Here is a 19,365-nt window from a genome sequence, read left to right as displayed (position 1 = left end):
AGGTGGCTTTTGCTTTGGCAGAGCACCCCGCACCTCCTCTCACAGCTCACCAAGGAAGAGCGCAAAGGCCTTTGCCCAGGGAGGAAGCGATCACCGCACACAAGAAAACGGGAGGAAGGCAAAGCCACTTGCCGTGGGGCGCACTTCCTGGGTGACCAAACAGCCCGATCCCAGGCTGCCTTTCAGATGAGTGCAGGTGGGACTAGACCTGTGGCTCTTGGCTCTAGTGGACTCAGCGCCCTTCAACACAAGCATCCGTGATGCACCTTTATCCTGAAATGGAGTCCATACACCTGACTTCCAAATATACATAATGCTCCAACATAAAGCATGAAGAAAAGGAAAATCTTTTATAATAAAATTCTATGATTTCAGTATGTAGCTGCTCAGGGCCTACTACTCCAGAGGGTTAAAAACACCCTCACAGGGGCGCCTGGGTGGCTCAGTCGTTAAGCGTCTGCCTTCGGCTCAGGTCATGATCCCAGGGTCCTGGGATCGAGTCCCGCATCGGGCTCCCTGCTCCGCGGGAAGCCTACTTCTCCCTCTCCCACTCCCCCTGCTTGTGTTCCCTCTCTCACTGTGTCTCTCTCTGTCAAATAAATAAATAAAATCTTTAAAAAAAAAAAAAAAAAGAAACACCCTCACAAATGACAACGTCCCGTGAGGTGCCTCCCCGCCCATCACGTCCTCCCCTGGCCACACAGACCTCTAACAGACCTGCAGGGACGCCCCTCATCACTCACCTCTCAATCTGGGAAAGATATTTGGTCTGAAAGATGCCCCGGGTCTTCAGTGTCTCAGAGATCTGCCCTCGGAAGAGGAACCCCTTCTTGGTGAAGTCGATCAAGATGTTGCGGACGATCTCACCCAGGTACATACCGCTAATCATCTTCTCAAACCTGAACCAAGAGCAGGGGCTGGTGTCTACGTGAAGCCTTTGGTCTCCCAGTAGCCCCGCGGGGGCATCACCAGCCTGCACACCCAGCCCTGTGCTCTCAGCAGAGGCAGAGGGAGGCCAGAAGGGCTAAGGGATCCTCAACCCTCCCCAGGATCAGAACCGAAATCACCAGCACTCACATCTAACTGCTGGGCCATCTCCCTCCTGCCATTGCCCAGCAGAACCCCACTCCGGCTCTCAGCTCAAAACTCTCCTCCAAGAGGCCTGTCCTTCTCCCCCCGACTGGGTTCTATCTGCCTGTCTCAGGCTCCCATACACCCTCCCTTCCCCGTCACAAGGCCCACAGGCACGCTGCCTCTCCAGCAGAAGCCTGGAGAGACTGGAACCAGTGTCCTGCTCAGCTTTGAGGCCCAGGGTCTGCACAGCCCAGCGCTAGGCTCTCAGTCAAATGCTCAATAAATATATGCATAATAAGCAAACAACCGGTCTGAGTCTTAAAGGGACAAGAAGACAAGGAGGGCAAAATTCCCACTAGATCTCTGGAAGGTTTTGAAAAAGCCCAGAGTGCTGGTCAAGCCCCCAGCACGGGGAGGAAGCCACCCAGGCTGGAGGGTTCGGGCAGCTGCCGTGCTCTGGAGGGCAACCTGTTCTGGGCCTTCTGACTCCTGCCCTCACCATGCTCAAGTCTCAGTGTCCCCAGGCTGGGAAGAGTCCACTGGACACTCCAGAGGATGTCAGGCGCGCCACAGAAAAAACCCATGAGACTGCACTATTATTATCAGTCCTCATCCAGTCCCTCTCACACCGTGAAGGACACCAGCTGAGTGCGGTGCTGAAGGGGCTCTAACCCCCTCCTCCACCTGCTACCTCCCTGCCAACCAAGGGGGTCTATGGTAGGCAATAGGAGCTAGAATTGAGTGACACTGATCTTCGCTATGTCATTTTATGATTATCATCTATTTACGATAATACTGGTTTCCCCTTTTTTCTCCCTTGTTAAATTTAAGTGAAAAATAGAAGCTGACTTAAAGAAAACCATTAAGTAAATAACAGCGCAGGCGTCTCTAGAAAAGGCAAAAATCTTGAGGGCGGCTGGGAAACAAGTCTTATTTGGGAGGTGCCATCCCCCCCACTGCTTCTTCCTGCTCCTGGGGACACGGCTCGGACAAACCCATCCCGGCAACGGCAGAGGATGACCTGCGTCCTGGGAGCCCGAGACAAGGAGTCCTCGGTCTGTCTGCAGGGAGGACAGACACTGCTTCTCAGGCAGGATGTCTGGGACCCAGGCTCCCACCAGCCATGAGGCGATGCAGGAGGCTGGGGAACAACGAACAGAAGCCCCCACTGGCCACATCCTAATTCACCGTGCCCTTTGACAACTGCAGGTCAAGTGCGCTTTACTTCCACCAAACAAAACAAAAACCTGCTGACCAAAGGTTTCTATTAGTCTGATGGGGAAGAAGTACAGAGCACTGGAGACCAGAATGTTCCAGAATGAACACGGTCACTGAGGGAAGTGGTGTGGCCGCTGCCACCCTATCCTCTGGGCAGACTCCCGGCAGAGGAGGCACCTGGCCAGGACATCAACCTGGCCGACGGGTACCATCCTCCTGGCTCTCTGCTCTCCTTGAGCCAAAAGCAAAGGTCAGGAGGGAATCTGAGGGGCTAGTCTCTAAGCCTCTGTCCAGACTCCACTCCTACTAGAAACTTCTTCTGCTTTAACAGGCAGAACACAGCCTTCCACCCTCACCGTCCTGGCTCCCGCATGTGTCCTCCTCCACTAAGCAGTTACCTTTGCTTCCCAGCGTTTAGAGAATATTCATCCACCAGTCTGTCATAGATTGTTCTGATATCATCTAGACACCCGTTGTCCCCGAAGGCACCCCACTCCATGTTGATGCACATGCGCCCGTCATTCCCCTCCAGCATCTCGACATTCTTCATTTCTTCCATGTAGCAGGCATTGCTGCCGGTCCCTGCAACACACGAGGAGGGCAATGAACAGCCGAGCCGTGGGGCCTGGGGCTGCGGGGAGGGCCTGGGGCCGGGGACTCCACAGAGAGGGGGTACATTTCTGAGATGAATAAAGCAACAGCTTTGCTTTCCTACTGTTTCCCAGGAAAACCTCGAAACAGAAAAGGAGAGTCAGAGTTAAACTACGCAGAGAGCATCTGATTCACTTACTTTATACCAGGACGTCAATATCGAGAGCCTCGAGTGTGTACCTGCCCAGGCAGGGCTCTGTTTATTTTTATAGAAGACGGTCTGACAACAAAGAGATATGTCTTCAATGGCAAAAGTTTAGGCAACATTCAGATTGGAAGGATATTTCTCTCTCTCTCTGCACACACACACGCGCGTATCTATAAAATACTACATTGGGGGGTCGTCTACCATCACACCATGGATGTCCACTTATCTTTACGGATCAAACATGGTCATGGACTATGCCGGCCCAGTCCACTCTCCCATGTGTTTCAGAATGAAGCCCACAGCTAGTTCAGGGAAGGCCCGTGTCCCCAGCATGTCAGTGGCGCCTTTCCAAAGGTGATGGTGCCTCGTCATTTTGATGTCACAGCCCTCTTTGAAAACCTGATGATTCTCCTTGGACGCACACACTGCACACGCACAGTCTGACATACAGTTCCCAGAGGCTCAGGAGCCTGGGCTCTCCATCCCTGAACTGCCCAGGCTGTGGCCCCGCAGGGACTGGGGTGGAACCACCAATGGTTTGCTGTTCTCGTCCCTGAGGAGCTGAGTACAGAAACTGAGAGGAAGCGTATAAAACGTTCACAGCAGTTTCTGTCGCCACGACATCCAAGCCCATGGTCGTCGGCCTTGTCTCAGTGAGTGGCCTAGAAAATGTAAAACCAACCAACTAACCAACCAAGGAATACTTCACCCAGATATTTTAATCTGCACCCCAGTCACCTGGGGAGCTTATTAAGATGCAGATTCTGATTTGGAAGATCGGGGGTGGGGCCTGAGACTCTGCATTTCTAACACGCCGGTTACACTCCGCGTAACCAGGCCCCAGAGCACTACCAGCCCAGCCTCGGTGGGATGCAGGCGGACTTTCAGCCCCCTTGGGGGACACAAGGCAATCCCCACTGGCCTGACCAAAAGGGCTTGTTTTCGTTCCCTTTAAAGAAACTTCCATAGAATTCACAGGCGCTTCTCCCTGTGTCACTGGATTGCTTGGGGTTTTTGTTTTCTCAGCTCCCTTTCATCCCAAAGTGTGAAACTGAGAGAAGAGGAGCCCCAGAAACGGCCAGGGGTGCACAGAAAGCCAAAACATAGAAATCATACTTTTTGCCAATGGGCGCTGGGACCAAAGAGATGGATGGATGGAAGAAGGAGAAAGTGGGTGTGAGTGCAGCCGGGGCTGGGACAATGTCCGCCCCACTCGCTCACTCTTCACCTGGTGCCAGGTGCCAGGAACGGCTAATCAGGCGGCCCTGAACTGGGCAGGAAGGCCAGACCCAGCCCCGTGGGGAATGTGCTTTGTCACTCTGGATTTGCATGTCACACCTAAGCCCATTCATAAGCAGAGGTGCAGGGGCTGGGTGGGGACAGAAAGCTTTGCAAAAGAAAGGAAGAAACAAAACAGCCCCTGAGTCAAGCCCCAAAAACCTTACACTTGCAGCTGCTCCCCAGTTTTCAGAACTTCCTCAGGAGCCAAAAATGGCTTCACAAATGAAAAGGTCTCCCGAGCACCAGGAAGGCCGCCTTCAGGGGCCTTATCCCCATCTCCCAGACACTTAGCAAAGGGTCTGCCCAGCAGGGCTACCAGCCCTCCTCATCCAGGCAGGGCCTGCAGAGGTTGGCCACGAAACAGGGCCTTCTCCCAGCATCCTGACACCAGGAGCAGGCTCAGTGGGACAAATGGTCTTCTCACAGCCCGAATTGATGTGCTTCAGGAATGACGTGCTCTCAAGTCCAGACCCCTCATGTGTCTGGACCATAAGGGAACCCGCAAAGCCAACCTCTCTGCGACCCACTGAAGTGGCTGGGATTGCTCAGAGATGGTGGCTGCCAGAGGCAAAATGGTGCCCAAGACTAGTCTCTGGCCCTTGCCCACAGTCAGGGGAGAAGGAGAGCTCTGTTGCCTTCCCAATCGCAGGCTCCCACCCCTCAACACCTGCCTGGTGGCCCTCCCTATAAGCCCAGTAGTTGCCCTGATGGCCAAGCCGGCCCCAGGTACTCCCACCCTGTCCACCCAAGCCGTGTGAGCCATCTGGGGCCTCATCCAGGACAGCTCCGTTTTGACAAGTTAGTCACGAGCCTTGGGGTGAGTGTTGGGGAGCAGAAAGTCCCCTGACAGCTCTGCAACCTCGGTCCAAACTCTGGAGGCAGTAAGGGGACAATAGGGACAGATACAGTGTCCCTCACAGAGGACTGAGCTGCCGGCTCATGGCCCCACAGAACAGGAAAACGCCAAAGAGACAGACGTTCCAGGACACCCACCTACGATGAGTCCAACCTCGCAGGTAGGCTCCTCGTAAGCACAGGTCATCATGGTGCCCACCGTGTCATTGACCACAGCCACCACGTCCAGGTCAAATTCCTTGGGGAAGAAAGGGACATAGCTTTAGGGGAGGGACAGCGCTGCCTGATGCCTCATCTGAAATAGTTTCCTTACCAGTCGTTAAAAAGGTAGTAAAATATTCCTTCACTGACTAACCACCTACTATTAATGATGCATCTGACACTGGAGATCTAAAGAAAGGAAGCATTCTACCCATTTCACAGATGATGCTGAGTACCAGAGAGGCAGCCTGGAGGGAACTGTTGAATGGAGAAAAGACGAGGGACTGTGGCCAAACAGCTCTCTCTCTGAGGAGTTCAGAGTGTTACAGTCTTCCAGAAGGCAAAACGGAACTACCAAAGCCACTCCTCAGAATCTGTCCTTCTGAAATAGCCATGCAGGTACACAAAGATACCTACTGCATGCATGGTTTGCAGGGACCAGGAAGAGAAACAACCCAAATACAGATCAAAAGGGGCGATGTAAGACACGGGTTCGTACGTGTGTTGGTCTCTGCACAGAACGTAGGTTGGAAGAATGCTAACATGAAGAGCGGGGACACGGGCAAAAGTAGGTCAGCGGGTTTCTTTCCAACGGATGTAAGTTGTCTCGCGTACTCTGCCGAGTGCAACCAATCCCTCTTTCAAAAACCCATTCACGTCAGCCTTCCCCACTGCCTGTGTATTTGGCTGCTCTTCTGAACTAGAGGCATTTGAACTTTTTTTTTTTTTTAACTAATTCCCTCATTGATAAGTCAAGTAAAATCTTTCGAATTTTCCATTTTATATTTTGTCAATGTCCTCCAGCCAAAGACCACCAGAAACACACCTGTAGTCAAACAGAGCTGGTAACAGGGACTGGGTGCCACACGGGCGACATATCTTGTGGGGCATCTCGGAACGGGTTAGAAAGCACCCACTCCAGGATTTGAGCCTGGATTGGGGGTTTCGGGGGGCGCTCAGAGTGGGGCTTGCTCTGGCCTGGAGGCTGTCCGGGAAGCAGGGCAATCCTGAGCGTGTGCTGAGTGCTGACGGGAGTACAGACTGGGCTCCTTCTTGTCCAATTCCATCAGTTGCGGAGTGACACTGCATGTTCAATAGGGGGCCACCAAGGCTGACAGCGCCAGGCTGTGCCTGGCTGCCGGGGGCTGCTTTTCTCTTTTTCAAGCTGTCAGGGAGTCCTGATTTTACCTTTCTTAAACCATCCTTTAACAACACAAAACTGTTCACCTCCGTTTTACTGCTGACGGTGTAGGGAACCCTCTTACCCAGGTCACGCACGCTTCTGTATTGTTTGAATTCTTTACGACCCAGCAAGGACAATTTTTATAACCCCCCGAACAGTGAAGATTTTTAAAAACATCCTTTTAATAGTTACCTCTCTCCTTTTTATTGCTTCCCTTAGTAATGTTGCTACATCGTGCCCCACGCAGTCGGTTGCCTTAAAACCCTTTGTCCAGGTGATCAAGATTCCCTGAAAGAGCAAAGGCACCAGGAGAGTCCTGTGTAATCAACCCTTCTGGTGAGAATATAACATTTCACTCTCTCCTTCCTGAGTAAATATCTGCTGAGAATTTACAGGGAGACTAGGTTAGAGCATCTGAGGCTCAAAGCAGTAACACAGAAGGAGCCCTCCACGGGCCCGCCCCCTCATAACCGTTCCCCACGGCAGTCTGGTCCATAATGCCCATTTCACAGATGGAGAAACTGAGGCATAAGAGGATAATGGTGGGGCCCCTGGTATAACCAACTAGTTCCCCTAAAGAACAGTCTGCCAACAACATAAATGGAGGAATGCAAATTTTTAGTAACACTGTTCCTGCCTAAAGTGAACTTTTGGTTTGAATGAAGTTGAGCATTTGCTGGGTGTGTACTCAACTACGATGAATACAGGTGACGGTGTAAGTGAACTCCTTAAACAATGCAGACCTTTAAAAACTGCAAAACGCAAGTTTATATGGCTCTAACTGCTGAGATATAAAAGGGCTTAAGAGGAAAAAGCCCCAAGTCAGCACAGTGAGTTGATTAACTGGCTTCCAGAAGCAGGTGGCCCGACCTAGCCTCCCTAGTGCTGCCCATCATTTGCCTTAAACCCCAAGGTTCCGTGTGATCTGATGCTACTCCGGGGCCCCTCCCCGGCCACACCCCCACCTGGGACACAAGGAGGCACTCGTGACTCCTCCAGCATGACAGGCTCCATCTCGCCCCTATGACTCTGCACAATCAGCTCCCTCTGCCGGGGTACCCCCTACCCCACCTGCCACCAATAGCCCTCTGCCCAGTGCTGAGCTGCGGGTGTGAGGCTGGGATCCTCTGTTAGACTGTCGGCCTCCTGAGGACAGGAACTGTCACCTTCCGCTCTGTACCCTGCACTTAGTACTTGGCAGGTGCTTGAGCCCTGACCCTGGACCCTGTTTCATTCCACTTATCGAACATTTATTAAGTATCTCCTCTGATATAACTCTGTGCTAGGGCATGGTGGGGGGGTGGGGGAACACAGGCCCTTGCTCAAGGAGCACCTGACATAGCAGAGAAGAAAGACACAATCACTAATAATTACGAAAAAAGTGCTATAACATTTAAAGAAGAGGGAACACTGAGGAGGGTGAGATACTTTTGCCCAGGGAATGAGGAGGCTTCCAGGAAGAGGTGGGTGCGTCAAGTGATAAAAAACGAATAGAGAAGGGTCTTAAGACGAACTGGAGGGCATGACATAAAGCCTGGGTCAACCCACTGTGACGTGTGAGCCGTTTCCTACATCGAGGGGCCAAGTGAGCCTGGAGGAAGCCCCAAGGCCAGCCCTGCCCCGTGGCTAGAAGAAAGAGACTTACCGCATCCAGGCTCGTCTGCTTGCAGGGGAATGAGAACGTGAAGCCCAGAGGCATTTTGGGGCCTTTGATCCCCATGTAGTCCAGGAAGTCAGAGATGCAGGAGACGATGTGGTCAAACAGCTGTAGGAGAAAAGAAGGGATTACCCGTGCTCTCTGGCTTCCTGCTTCAGTGCACGCATACAAGTGCACGATTCCATGCATACACACACACACACACGCACGCACGCACACACACGCACCAACACATGCCGGGCAAGTACCCCCCGGGAACTCTGCAGCCCCCCGAGCATCGGAAGCCCAGCATTGCTTAAGGTGCCTGATGCTTTCAGGCCACAAGGACACGACGGCAGAGCTGCGTGCACCCCGTGGCAGGTTTGGGGGGGACCATCGATGCCACTGGACATGTGACACACATGGGCCATCATGGTAGAAAAGCCAAACTGTCTCACCTCTTCCCCGGTGCCCTGCATGATTTCAATGGGAATGGCATAGATCTTGTTGTGCATTTCCACCGTTCTCTTTTTCCCACTGCGGATTTTCACCAGCAGGACACGGAAATTTGTTCCTCCAAGATCAAGCGCCAAGAAGTCACCATGCTCTATTAGAGTCAAGAACATAAAGAACATCAAAAACAGCTAAGTGCCTCTTGGCAGCCGGTAACCCCAAGACTCGAGCCCCCATATTAAATACAGGGGAGAAGCTCCAGCTTCTGCTGCCTTCAGCACACTGCTCAGGCTCGGGGAGAGTGGGCACAAACTCACTGACCACCACGACCTTCAAGCCACACTAGAAGGACAAAAGACCCATGGATGAACCACCTGTCACAATAAACAAACAAAATTCTCCAGGGTTATAAAAAGCATGGCAACAGTGACCCGATTTTAGGGGAAGCCCTCACAAAAATTAGTCATTTATGTCAATGTGTAGAGTGTGTGTAAAAATGTGCACAGTCATTCTCTTCCCTGTACTTTTCCTCTGCAAAGTGACTCTGCAGTTCTTCCCATCAAAAGATGGAGTTTATTTCTCCTCCCCTTGGCTCCAGCCCAGCCTTATGACTCGCTTTGGCCGACAGAGTGTGGCAGAAGCAGAGCTGAGCCTGTCCCAGCCTAGGCCTCCAAGAGGCTTTGAAGTCCTTCCTCTCTTTCATGGACCCTGGCGCTACCACGTGGACGAGCCCGGCGGCCTGCTGGAGGATGAGACGCACGGCCAGGCACTCTTGCACCCTTGCTGAGTGCCGACTGCTGGACGTGTGAGCGGGGCCTCCGAGCTGACCCACCAGCGACTGCAGACTCGTGAATGCGTCCAGCAGAGACCAGCTGAGCCGGGCCCAGAGGAGCATTAAGAGGTGGTTGCTGTTTTAAGCCACCAGGCTTGAGGGTGGTTTTGAATGCAAGGATATAAAACGATCATAAGTAACTGACACATGGGACCTAATTCATATCACAAATCTGATTTTAAGGGCCCAGCAGAGAAGCCCCTCGGCGTCTCCAGAGCGCTCAGCAAGGTCAGCATTAAGGGTTGGATTCTGTTCTCCAATCTGCCTGGAGCCCCAGGCCCCTGTCTGCTTGCTGCACACCATGTCAGGACTTAGGAAGGGCGCACTGGGTAACTATCCTTCTGCTGGTGAATCTGTGAGAGAACTTGCCGCAATCCCAGTGTTGTGGGACCGGCCCAGTTTCACTGTTTTAAGCACACTTTCTGATTCAGAGCAGGACTGTGGTTTTAGAGATGCTGCTTGCCTGGGAGGCCAGATCCAGGGCAAGTCAAGGGCCCTGAGTCACACATGGGGCAAGTCAGTGGTAAAAATGGAAAGCAGAGGGTTTTGAATGCATTCCTACTGCTTGCTAAAATAAACTCATCCACGGGAGATGCGATTTCCCTGCAGCCCCACTTGGTCCCTGGTGGGACAAGCAGGAGGGGTGTGTCAGCCCCCAGCAGAGGCCCTCACCGGTCCCATCTGGAGTGCTCCGGACAAAGGAGGGCAGCATCTTGACCACGGCCTTCTCGTGCGTCTGCTTCCTCAGGCCCATATCCATCTCAGCCCGCATTCTCTTCTTGACCTCCAGCAGCATGTCCTTGGTGAGGCGGAAGTGGGCCAGGGTCTCCTCGATCTGTCGGTGCTGCTCGGCCAGGCGGTAGGCCACCGCGGTGACCATGGCAGCCCCCTTGCCGCTGCCGCTCTCCGAGAGGAGGAAACGCACATCGGAGTCGGGCACCAAGCGCCTCAGAGTCTTGTGGAAACGCCGGGAAAACCTGGGGTGGGGGGGCGGGGAGCAGGCCACAAGAGTTAGACTAGAGCCATCTGTCGGGGAGCTCTGGTTCCCCTTTCTTTTCCCACACCTGAATTCCATGTTCTAGACCTGATTTTCTCGTCACCCAGGTCATACACGAGTGCTGGAGAAAAGCTGGCAGATGCAGACAAGTAAAAAGGAAAAATGCAAGTAGCCCACGGTCACACACATTATGACATGAGTGTCAAATACAGAAAATTCAGGGTCCAAAAAGGGTTCTGTCCTCCACCATGACACAGAGCTAACAGCACAGTGATGTCCGGAGCCCGGCGTTTGGAAGTGAGACAGATCAGGAGACAGGGACGAGCTCTGCCACCCCCATCAGGTGACCTTGGGCCTGTGACTTAACCTTGGAGTCCACGAGGATTGACAGTACCTGGCAGAGAGTGGGGCGGTGAGAACTAAACAAGTTCGTCAATTGCTTTGATTGGTTACTAGCTCCGTAAATAATCACTCTTGTTTTTTATTTTCACTTGCCCATTCCTTCCGCCCCCAAGAGTCGGGACATTCTTTATTGGCTAGAAGAGGACTTTAGGACTCAGTGAGACACAGAACCTCCTCAAAGTTTATGGTCTGTCGTAAGTATGGAAGGCTGCCTGCCAAAGGAAACAGGGAAACCAGAACCCCAAAATATCAACAGTGACCAATACCAGGGGGTAGGATGAAAAACCACTTCTGTTCTCTTTGTAATTTTTTGAACTATCTGAAGTTCCTACACCAAATACATGTGACTTCTGAACTAGAACACATTTAATCAAAGTTATTTGTTTGACATGTGATCTTGTAGATCTTGTAGAGTTCAGGAGGTGGCTGGTGGTGACTGGTCGCACAACGGTGTGAATATGCTTACCACCACTGAACTGTATACTCAAAAATGGTTAGGACAGAAAATTCTATAGTGTGTATTTTACCACAATTAAAAAAATTTTTAATGTGATGTTGCAAATCCCTTTCTTGTCTAAACATTTGCCAAGAAACCACCCATCCCTCAAAAAGATAGCCAGTTTCATTATCAAAAATTTTACAAATACTGGGGCACCTGGGTGGCTCAGTCGGTTAAGCGTCTGCCTTCGGCTCAGGTCATGATCCCAGGGGTCCTGGGATTGAGCCCCATGTCGGGCTCCTTGCTCAGCGGGAAGCCTGCTTCTCCTTCTCCCTCTGCCTCTGCCCCCTACTTGTGCTCACTCTCTCTCTCAAATAAATAAATAAAATCTTAAAAAAAAAATTACAAATACTTTAAAAATACAAAGAGAGAAAACTATGAACCTAACAGATAACGGCATGTAATGAGCTCAAACCCTACCCGCTCAGTAACAGAACGGTTTCCACTTAAGTCAACATTCACTTAACTGTCTCTGGAACTGGCTGTGAAGGTACCACAGGACCATTTCACATGCACTTTGTACACAGAGTGGCAAAGTATCTGAGGTCTTGTGCAAAAAATCACACCACAGGCAGCTACTGTTAATAGTATATAAAGACTCAGAATTTCATCTTTAAAACTGCACAAGCCATGTTCTCGGTACCACAAAAGGCTTTTGCAGCTAGGGAGTTCGACACACAAGAAGGCAGCATGGTAAGGAGCCCCTCATCACCGACAGGGACCACTGACAACTTGTATGTCCCTCCCGCTCTCAGATGCAAAGCATCAACAAGCTGCCTTGTTTTAAAAAAAGGCACGTCTGAGGGTTGGGGGGCTCTTCACAGGAGCTTCTAAAACAAGAATGTGGGCGTCACACCTATGACCCAAACTATAGTTAGGATGAAGGTCTCTGATGAAATATGAGTAAGCAAGAGAATTTAAGATACAGACATATTCCACCCAGTGTTCCTGGCAGCCACAGAAATCTCTAACAAGACCTAAGAAATCAGGGGGAAATGAGTACAGAAGCAATACCAGGAGAACTGGCTGAGGGTCGGGTACTTCTCAAGTGGGCAATTCTGACCTTTCTGCCCAGAGCCACGTATTGTCTCGTACGCCAGAAACCTCCACTGGGTGCAAGAGTCTGACCTTTGGGGGAAGTCCTTAGCCTAGACGGGCACTGAGTGCCAATGACAGCGAAGGGCAGACTCACTGTGGGTGCGTCTTGTAAAGAGACCCGTCGACACCAACCGTGGTCCGCAGCCTGGGTGTGCCCTTGTTATCTCGAAGGCGGTTCAAGATGGCGCCCAGCGTTGCAGCCACCAGGTTGGCAGAGCGAAATGAGACAATGGTACACACGTGCTGGACTGAAATACAGTCGTCATCGGATGGCTCCACTCCCAGGCGGGTCAGGATTTCTTTGGCATTGTGGAGGCCTTCCTTATTCCTGTGAGGTTAGAGGCCGGTAACTGTGAGTTAAGGACCACACTGGGTGGTGCAAAGCACTGAGGGTCCAGAGTCCACACCCATTCACCACGGGTGAATGACAGGGGATGAAGACAGCCAAGTGCCTGAGAAGAACACACGAAGGAGTCTCCTCCATAAGAAATACCAGGTAATAAGAGAAAAAACTGTTCCGGGCTGGGTTATGACACGCCAGGGACAGGGAGAGAAGGGAGGTGAGACGTCGCTGCCTCCACCCCAGAGCTTCGTGCTCCAGAGACGCAGACAAATCTCCTGCTCTTGAGGTCTGTGAGTTGTCCTGGGATGCTTACACACCTTTCCTTGAGGTTTTCTAGGAAAATTTCAATTTTCTGCATACCTGTTTTGTGTATCTTTTGTTAGATTCATCCCGAAGTACTTCAGGATTTTGTTACTATTACAGATGGTACGGTATAGATGGCATGTATTCATATATATATATATATATATTCCTTTTTTTTCACCTTCATGTACCATAGTAACATAAGATGTTAACTAACAATGGAGGGCGCCTGGGTGGCTCAGTTGGTTAAGCGACTGCCTTCGGCTCAGGTCATGATCCTGGAGTCCCGGGATCGAGTCCCGCATCGGGCTCCCTGCTCGGCAGGGGGTCTGCTTCTCCCTCTGCCCCTCCCCCCTCTCATGTGCTCTCTCTCTCTCATTCTCTCTGTCTCAAATAAATAAATAAAATCTTTAAAAAAAAAAAAAAAAAAGATGTTAACTAACAATGGGGAAAATGGAGTCAGCGATACACAGGGAACACTCTGCACCATCTCTGCAATTTTTCTGTAAGTCTAAAAATATTCTAAACTAAAAGGCTTATTTAAAAGCATACATATTTTAATTATTGCCAATATACATACAGAAATACAGTTGACTTTTGTATCTTATCTCCAGGCAACTCCCTAACCTCTCGTTATTCTATTCACTTCTCTAGATATTTCTGGTGTCCCACACAGACAATTAACATCTGCAAATAATGATAATTTTACTTCCTCTTTTTTTTTTCCTGCTGATTTTAAAGAGAACACTTTGAACGTCTGCCTTGGTAGGATGCTCAGGTTTCGCTGAGACAGCCCTTAAGACAATATATATGTTTTCTTGAGCTAGTTCAAGTGGGCTTTTGCTTCTTGGTAACCAAAGAGCCAACACCAGAAGAGGCCAAAAGGAAGGTAGGCATTTCTTGACTCTGTGAATGACTGTGAAGACATGTCAGGAGGCTCTTGCCCCCTCCCTCCCCAGTAGCGAGCCGGGAGGCTTGAGAAAAGAGACGGCTGGAAACTGGGTATCATGGCGCCCTGCCGACAGTCGCTCTGCCCCAATAGCTCCTGAAGGAGAGTGATCCGAGGGTAAATGCCCAGGGATGTGACAGAGGAGTGAGTCCACATAAACCCCTTCCAATTCCCACAGCCGCCTCCTCTAACTGCAGCCCGCTGACCTGCATCTGCTCCCAGGAGCCTGAGCTAGGAAGCCGCCGGCTCGTTGTGAGTCTCCAGCACACAGCAGGGCAGTGGGAACGACAGCTTCGGGCAGAGATGAAAGGACATCCCTAGCACCCAGCGAGCCCTATCTTTCGGCAGGTGGCCTCGCATGGCTGCATGTCTCCGAACCAGGAACAGAGACTGGTGGCCCACGGAGGCCAGCCACAAGATGGGAGTCCTTCAGACTCGGAGGCACCCAACCATGTCAAACTGCCCTGGGACCACGTTTACCCTCTTCCCTCTCAGGGTGCAGGCCCGCAAGTCACAGCTGAGCCAGAGAAGTCTGGGTTTCTCATGGTGAGGCCGGAAGGCAGCAGTCAGATGGCTGGCTGGACTGTCCTCCCCTGTCTATCTGCCCTGTCTCAGCTGTTAACCAACATTTCTCAAACTTGTGCCAGGGAACACATCTGGCTGTTAACAGGTGAGAGAATGGGGGGCAGGCAGTGGGGAGGGCATTCCAGGCACCAAAGAAGTTTGGGAAACTGGAGCATCTGGGTGGCTCAGTCAGTTAAGCGTCCAACTCTTGATTTCTGCTCAGGCCATGATGTCAGGGTCATGGGACTGAGCCTCGAGTCAGGCTACACACTGGACATGGAGCCTGCTTGGCTGCTTGGGATTCTCTCCCTCATCCCCGCCACCCCCTGCTCACATACATGCTCTCATTTGCGTGCTCTCTCTCTCTCTCTCTCTCTCTCTCTCTAGGGAAAAAAAAAAAAAAAAGGAGTTTGGGAAACTATAAGCTAACCAAAGTGAACTGGGTTTTCTTTAATATGGTAATGAATACCATAAATCTCTCAATGGAGACTAAATATGCAATATTTCCCAATCCTGTTAGCCACAGAACCCTTTCTTCAGGGAACACCCAATTATCACGAGGTCACCAGGGGTCCCTGGAACAGAGTCTGGAGAAGGTCCTCATATGTCCCAGGGGGCTTCCGAGCCCAGGCCCCAGGCTCAGTGAGCTCCTCATTCACCGCTAGAATCATCGACTCCCTGGACTCTAATCTCCCCCGTGTGCGTGGGCAGGCAGGGGTGGGGGGTGGAGTGAAGGAAAAGAGAAAGCCCCAAGGGACAGCACCTACTTCTCAATGGCTGACACATCGCTGGTCTTGAACTTCCCCCTGGTGAGCAGCTCCGGGGTGATCCGCCCTTCAAATAAGAGGCTCTCCTTGGCCATCTTGACCAGGATCAGTCGCACCAGCTCTCCCAAGTACATGCCACTGACCATCTTCTCAAACCTGCGGGAGAAAAGCGGGTGGTACTTGTCAGGTCCTTCCTAGGTTCGTACCCCTGGGGCGGCTCATGAGGAGTAAGACAGACAGACAGGCAGAAGGGAGAAGAAGGCATCGCCTTGTCCTCCCAAGCTCATGGTCTCACCGGCAGGCAAAACCGCACACCTGTGCCACTAAATGATGAGGAGACAGCAATGGGGGAGGGGGCGTCTCCTCCAGACCCCACACCCATCGCCGGGTGGGCAAAGGAGGTAAGCACCTTAGGGCACAGGGCCAGGCAGGGAAGGCTGCCTGGAGGTGAGACTGGGGATGACGAGGAGGCCCCCAGACAGAAATGCAGAATATGATCATTTCTTACAAGACACTACACTATGCTTTTTTAAGGGGCTTTCCTATCCATCCCTCCAGCAGGGAGGTCCCCAAGTCCTGCGAGAGGAGGTGGCTGGGAAGTATTCTCTCCATTTCCCAGCTCACAAAGGGTAAATGCCTTCTTGGAGGGAAGCCTGAGTAGATGATGGGGCTGAAACACAGCCATTCCCCATGGGACCCACGTCGCTGGCCACCTCCCAGGCATCCATGTTCTCCTTCTCTGGCCAAAAGGACCAAGAATTTGCTTTGGGGAGCCCACTCCTCCCCCACTGACTTCACCCTCAATCCCAGGGGAGGGCTCTGAGTAGCTCATGTGCAGGCGCAGGCCAATCCCCGAGCGCCTCCTCTCTCTAGCCTCCCGGAGAGGCGTGGGCTCTGGAACCGCAGCAGCCAGTTTGAGGCCAACGCTGCAGGAGAGAGACGACCACGAACCAGGGCTCCATGCCCCCTCTGAGCCAGATTCAGGCCCCGCATGCTGGCTGAGCAGGGGCCAGGAGGGAGCCCCGAGGGGGACAGATCAAAGCAGCAGGCCCTCATCCAGGAGCCCAGCTGGAACCCCAGAGCTGCCCGTGACACAGCAGAACAACCTGTTCCATTCAGAGCCAGGCCCAGGAGCCAAGGCTGCTGCTGGGACCTGAGCACCTGGCCCCTCCCTTGCCCCAACACGGGCACAGAGAAACACGGTTCTCCTTGTTCCCGCTCCTGACAGGACCGGACACAATCGACCCAGCCACAACTGTGTTGGGGATCCCTGGCAGAAGAGTGCCTCTCTGAGTCCCAGCCACTCAGCCACCACCCCAAGGACCTGTGGGAACAGCCTCTGTGTAGCCCCGAGCTGGAATCTCGCAGCAGGTACAGAAGCCAGCCTGTCTGGGCTCCATGCCGGCTCTGCCCTTGCCGTGCTCCTTGCTCCCTGGTTTCCTCACCTGGGTAATGGGGAGAACGGCAGGGCCTGCTAATAAGGTTAATGTGCAGAGAATATGGGTTCACAGGGGTGACGCGCTACAATCTCAGCTCGTCATGAGTATGTGGCCTTGCTCTGCATCTCACGCTTTACTGAGCACTTCACGTGCTAACTTACTCCATCCTCATTGTAGCCTTATGAGGTGGACAATATCATTCTCCCCATTTCACAGAAGAGGAAACTGAGGCTCAGAGAGGTTATATCACTTGCCTGTGGTCACAGAGCTAATAGGCAGCAAATGCACACGTGGAACCAGTTAAGCCCCAGAGGCTGTGCTCCAAGCCCTGTGCCACTCTCCCTCTCTCGTGGGCACCGCCATTAAATGCGAGATGTTCCTGTCACGCTAGCAGCCACCTGGCCCCACCCCGACCCTGCCTCTGGCTGCCGTCATCAGCTCACTTCCTCCCTAGGCAGCTGGCCCCCACTGGGTGATGTGACAACAGGAAAGCTTCTTCCCCTTAGCAGGAGCTAAGATCAGCCTCCTGGCACCTTCTACCCACTGCTTCTCACTTTGCCCTCTGGAGGCACTCAAAATGATCTCCCTTTTCCACACGACGTCTTTTACATGCATAGATCCCACCATCCCCTTTTCCTAGAACCCGTCAGAGCAGCAGAACGACGAAAAGTCACGTCTGATGCGCCTCGCTCAGCCCAAGCCGGAGGCTCATGGACACTCCTTCTCCACCAACACACTTCCCTCTGCTCCTGGGAACCCAGCAAGTGGTGACCTGCCCATCAGCAGTCGGATGTGCAGGTGACATCGTGGTGCCCGCTGGCAGGCACAGACAGGGCCGAGACCCACGGGGCCTGGGGACAGGCTGGGAGGGGCGGGGTGGGGTCATGTTCAGACAAGGGGAGCGAGGACTTGAATGCCAGTCGGGAGTGCCCCTGGCAGCCAGGGTGTGCTCGGACCGGCAGCCCAGGGACAGAGAGGTGGGAGAGGTCTGAGGCCATGCTAAGCGGGATTAGCAGTGGGCAGAGGTTCTGCAGAGTGGGCAGAGCGATGGGAAGAACAGATGTTTGGGGACGGACTTCACCGCCATTCAGGCCGAAGACCTCTCCAGGTCGAACCATCCTGCTGTCCTAGTCACTGCTACTGCTGTTTTGTGAGGCAAGTGTCTCCCTGCATTTTGAAGGATGTGATAAGGAATCACACATGGCAATAGGATTCAGAAGTCCAGACACGACATAGATAAAGAAGATCAAGAAGCCCAAGGAGACAGGAGGGGAGGAGAAAGAAAATTAAAAATGAAAGAAGATGGGACTAGAGTAGGATCTGGGTATGTGACCAGAATTTCAAAGGCCTAGAATACAAGGACAGTAGGGAGGAAGCTGAGTATCTGATCCCTTTTAAAGAGCGAGCTCCTAACTCTGGGCCGGGCTGGCGTTGCTGAATACTCGGAGCTGTCCCCTGCTATCCTGAAAGCGGCAGTCACCAGTGAAGGCAGGGGCCACAGAGCTACCGTGCTCATGCCCTTCCTGGCAACCGGATATAATCAGCCCGGGGTGACCGCACGCAAACTCCAGACAAAACGAATGAGTGGGTGTGTAGGGGTCGACAGCCCATCTGGGTACCAAGGGCCTTTGTGCAAATCCCACACACCTACATTTTCAACCCTGGCCACAAACTGTAGTCACCTGGGGAGGTCTTAGGCTCCCAAGGACAGGTCCCAGCCCAGGCCCACTTAGAGTCAGACCTGCGAGGGAGGTGGGTAGGGCGAGGGGTGCCTGGGCAGCAGTATGTTTTTAAAAGGCCTTTATGCAATTCTGATATGCAATCAGGGATGAAAAGCCACTCCTCCAGACCCTTCTTGATAAATGTTTGTCCATAAATGATAAGAGATGACTCTTAGACATTCTAGAAGCTCATTCTAAAAACTCGAACTTTCAAGTGGGGCAGAAAACCCTAAACCTAAACCAGATCAAAGCTCAACAAAGAGTCTTGGGTCAGCTTGTCCTATCCCAGTGCCTTAATTTCCCCACCAGTCAAATGGAGCTAACACCCCTCCCTGACAAGGAGGACAAAATGGCTTTGAAGAACTTAGCATTGCATAGAAGACGACACAGGGAATCTCCAAAAGCTTAGGCAAGGAGCCTAGGAGAATAGCAAAAATTTGCTTTGACAAAAAAACTCTCTGACCAATAGCCTATTTCCAGGAATATGTGATGTAACTCAAGAATCTGTCACCTTTTCAGCATTGTTCTTAACAAGACCTGACCTCTGGTGATCAGTTCACAGGGAAACATACTAGAGAAGACGAACTTCACCTCACCCTTCACTCTTTCACCCATTCCCCTATTTATTTACCCATCCATCTGCTAGCCATCCAGCCACCTCCCATCCACCATCCATCCATCCATCCATCCCCAAGCCCCCATCCATTCATGCTCCATCCCCCCAACCTCTGTCTATCCATCCATCCCCCAA

General features: G+C 52.2%; 1 protein-coding gene across 1 annotated transcript in view; it reads right to left on the bottom strand.

Moving 5' to 3' along the window:
* The window catches only part of HK1 (hexokinase 1), a 63,173-nt gene that overhangs the window by 2,946 nt on the left and 40,862 nt on the right, over nt 1-19,365 (bottom strand). The window contains exons 8-16 of the mRNA XM_032423609.1: nt 15,455-15,610; nt 12,623-12,856; nt 10,205-10,509; nt 8,706-8,854; nt 8,257-8,376; nt 6,804-6,899; nt 5,366-5,465; nt 2,691-2,874; nt 744-899 (exon numbers count right to left, since the gene is read on the bottom strand). Of these exons, the coding sequence (XP_032279500.1) occupies nt 744-899; nt 2,691-2,874; nt 5,366-5,465; nt 6,804-6,899; nt 8,257-8,376; nt 8,706-8,854; nt 10,205-10,509; nt 12,623-12,856; nt 15,455-15,610 (1,500 nt within the window). The remainder of the gene's footprint in view (nt 1-743; nt 900-2,690; nt 2,875-5,365; nt 5,466-6,803; nt 6,900-8,256; nt 8,377-8,705; nt 8,855-10,204; nt 10,510-12,622; nt 12,857-15,454; nt 15,611-19,365) is intronic.

The sequence above is a fragment of the Phoca vitulina genome, unplaced genomic scaffold, assembly GCF_004348235.1.
Source record: "Phoca vitulina isolate PV1807 unplaced genomic scaffold, GSC_HSeal_1.0 scaffold29, whole genome shotgun sequence".
NCBI lineage: Eukaryota > Metazoa > Chordata > Mammalia > Carnivora > Phocidae > Phoca > Phoca vitulina.
This window is presented reverse-complemented; position numbering and strand designations above follow the sequence as displayed.